At 40.2% G+C, this 1,766-nt stretch overlaps 1 protein-coding gene across 1 annotated transcript; it reads right to left on the bottom strand.

Annotated features, from left to right (window-relative positions):
- Window positions 1-1,147: 1,147 nt before the first annotated feature.
- LOC112141178 (exosome complex component RRP45-like) lies at window positions 1,148-1,760 on the bottom strand (the record flags this gene model as incomplete). The annotated part of the gene is made up of 4 exons (XM_024264263.1): window positions 1,148-1,280; window positions 1,357-1,494; window positions 1,566-1,668; window positions 1,738-1,760. Coding segments are annotated over 4 exons (351 nt in total), but the record flags the coding sequence as incomplete, so codon positions are not given.
- Window positions 1,761-1,766: the final 6 nt, after the last annotated feature.

Below are 1,766 nucleotides of genomic sequence, written 5' to 3'. Positions count from 1 at the left end.
CCTCAGGAGAAATATGACATATATTTCTAAATATTTGAAAAAAAAAACTCTTAAAAAGTTTCTCCTCACTCAAAAAAATCGTTTTTAAATACAAAAAAAAGATAGAAATCATGATAAAATTAGTTTTAATATCAGGTATATGTCCTAAAAATACATGTTTTTAATAAGACAAAATTAAAAACTCCTATTATTTAAAGATCCACTTCAATAAAAATAATATTTTATGCTTTTTTAATATATTATCGTAGCATTTCCTCATAATAAAAGGCATATATAAAATAATTTATGAATAAAACTGTGATTCTGAGTATTAATTAATTCAAATTGTATTGGATCAGAAAACCGGATGCTTGAAAAAGCTCTGACTAATGACACAGCTACTGAAATGGGCGGAGCAAAGTCTCCTCCCCCCTTTCATGAATTGTGATGTAGCGAACCGCAATTCTGGCTCAAAACTGTACGACTGGACTGATCCAACATTGCTCGTCGTTATTTTTGTGCCGCTAATGCTAGCTTGAGGCTTTAAGTTTGTAATTGAGTTTGCAAATCAGTGGAAAGGGGGGCGGGGTTGCTCTGCGCTGATAGTCCTGCTAACAAACCAGAAATGTATTTTTACTGAGCTACTAAAATATTTTTTAAAACGTAATAAACGCAATTAACAAATCACTGAGAACGATTTTAAGAGCAGCTTCCGTATCTAGAACTCAGAAGCAAATTTTGAAGGAACTCCCGTCGCTCTGCAGAATCTATGTCCTGCAAAACCACAGCTTTATTTTATTATTTTGGCTAAAAAATGCATAATTCTAATGAAAAAAAACACCACTAGGAATCATTTGAAAACACATAAAGAGATGATCAGAATGGGACTTGAAAAAGAAAAAAGAAAAATTTTGATGGCTTCAAAAGTTATTAAATGAAGACAAACCAATAGAGACACTCGATGTCAGTTTTAAATATGACTGAAAGTCTAAATCTGTGAATATCTCGCTCAAACTGTCATGATATCCAGACTTCTAGTAGGACATTTATTTGAAATAAAAAGCTTCAAATATACAGCACTCATTAAAGTAATAATGAATAAATATTGAATTCCGATTGAGTCTGAAACTTGATGATTTGGATTGATTTCTGATCCTGTGATCGGATCAGGATATCCCTAAACGATGGTTTTTTAATCGATAAGGAGAAGAGGATTACCCTTGTTGGAAGAAGGAGAAGCTGACACTAATGGGCATGTGGTAGATGCTCAGCGGGATGGGATCCCTCTCCTCTGGACTGTACTGAAACGCACAGCACGAATATTAGAGAAACCGAGAGGTGAAGAGGCTCCGCCTCCTGATGGGGCTGCTCCCTCACCACTGTGACCTCCTCTCCCTGGACGGCCACGTCGGGCCGCCTGAAGTGGCACAGGGCGGCGATGGCGGCTATGCTGGAGGCGTCCATCAAGTTCCCGTCGTTGTTCAGCATGTGGACGTCCACCCTGATCTGCCACACCTGAGCGCACACGCAGGTGTCAGAGGAAAGCAGGCGTCTTTCTGTGAAAGGTGCCGGGCGGCGAGAATGACCTTTTCTCCAGACACCACGCACAGGGACTCGATGTCGATGCACTTGGAGTTCCTCAGGCATCTCTCCAACTGTCTGTTCAGCTTCACGGACAACTCCGACTGTCTGGGTGGAGAATATTAGGAATCAGCCACCGGGACGGATGTAGCTCAGGTCATGTGATCAGAAACCGACCTTCCCTGCTCGAACGCTGGTGAGGCCAG

The sequence above is a fragment of the Oryzias melastigma genome, unplaced genomic scaffold (assembly GCF_002922805.2).
Source record: "Oryzias melastigma strain HK-1 unplaced genomic scaffold, ASM292280v2 sc04407, whole genome shotgun sequence".
Lineage (NCBI taxonomy): Eukaryota > Metazoa > Chordata > Actinopteri > Beloniformes > Adrianichthyidae > Oryzias > Oryzias melastigma.
This window is presented reverse-complemented; position numbering and strand designations above follow the sequence as displayed.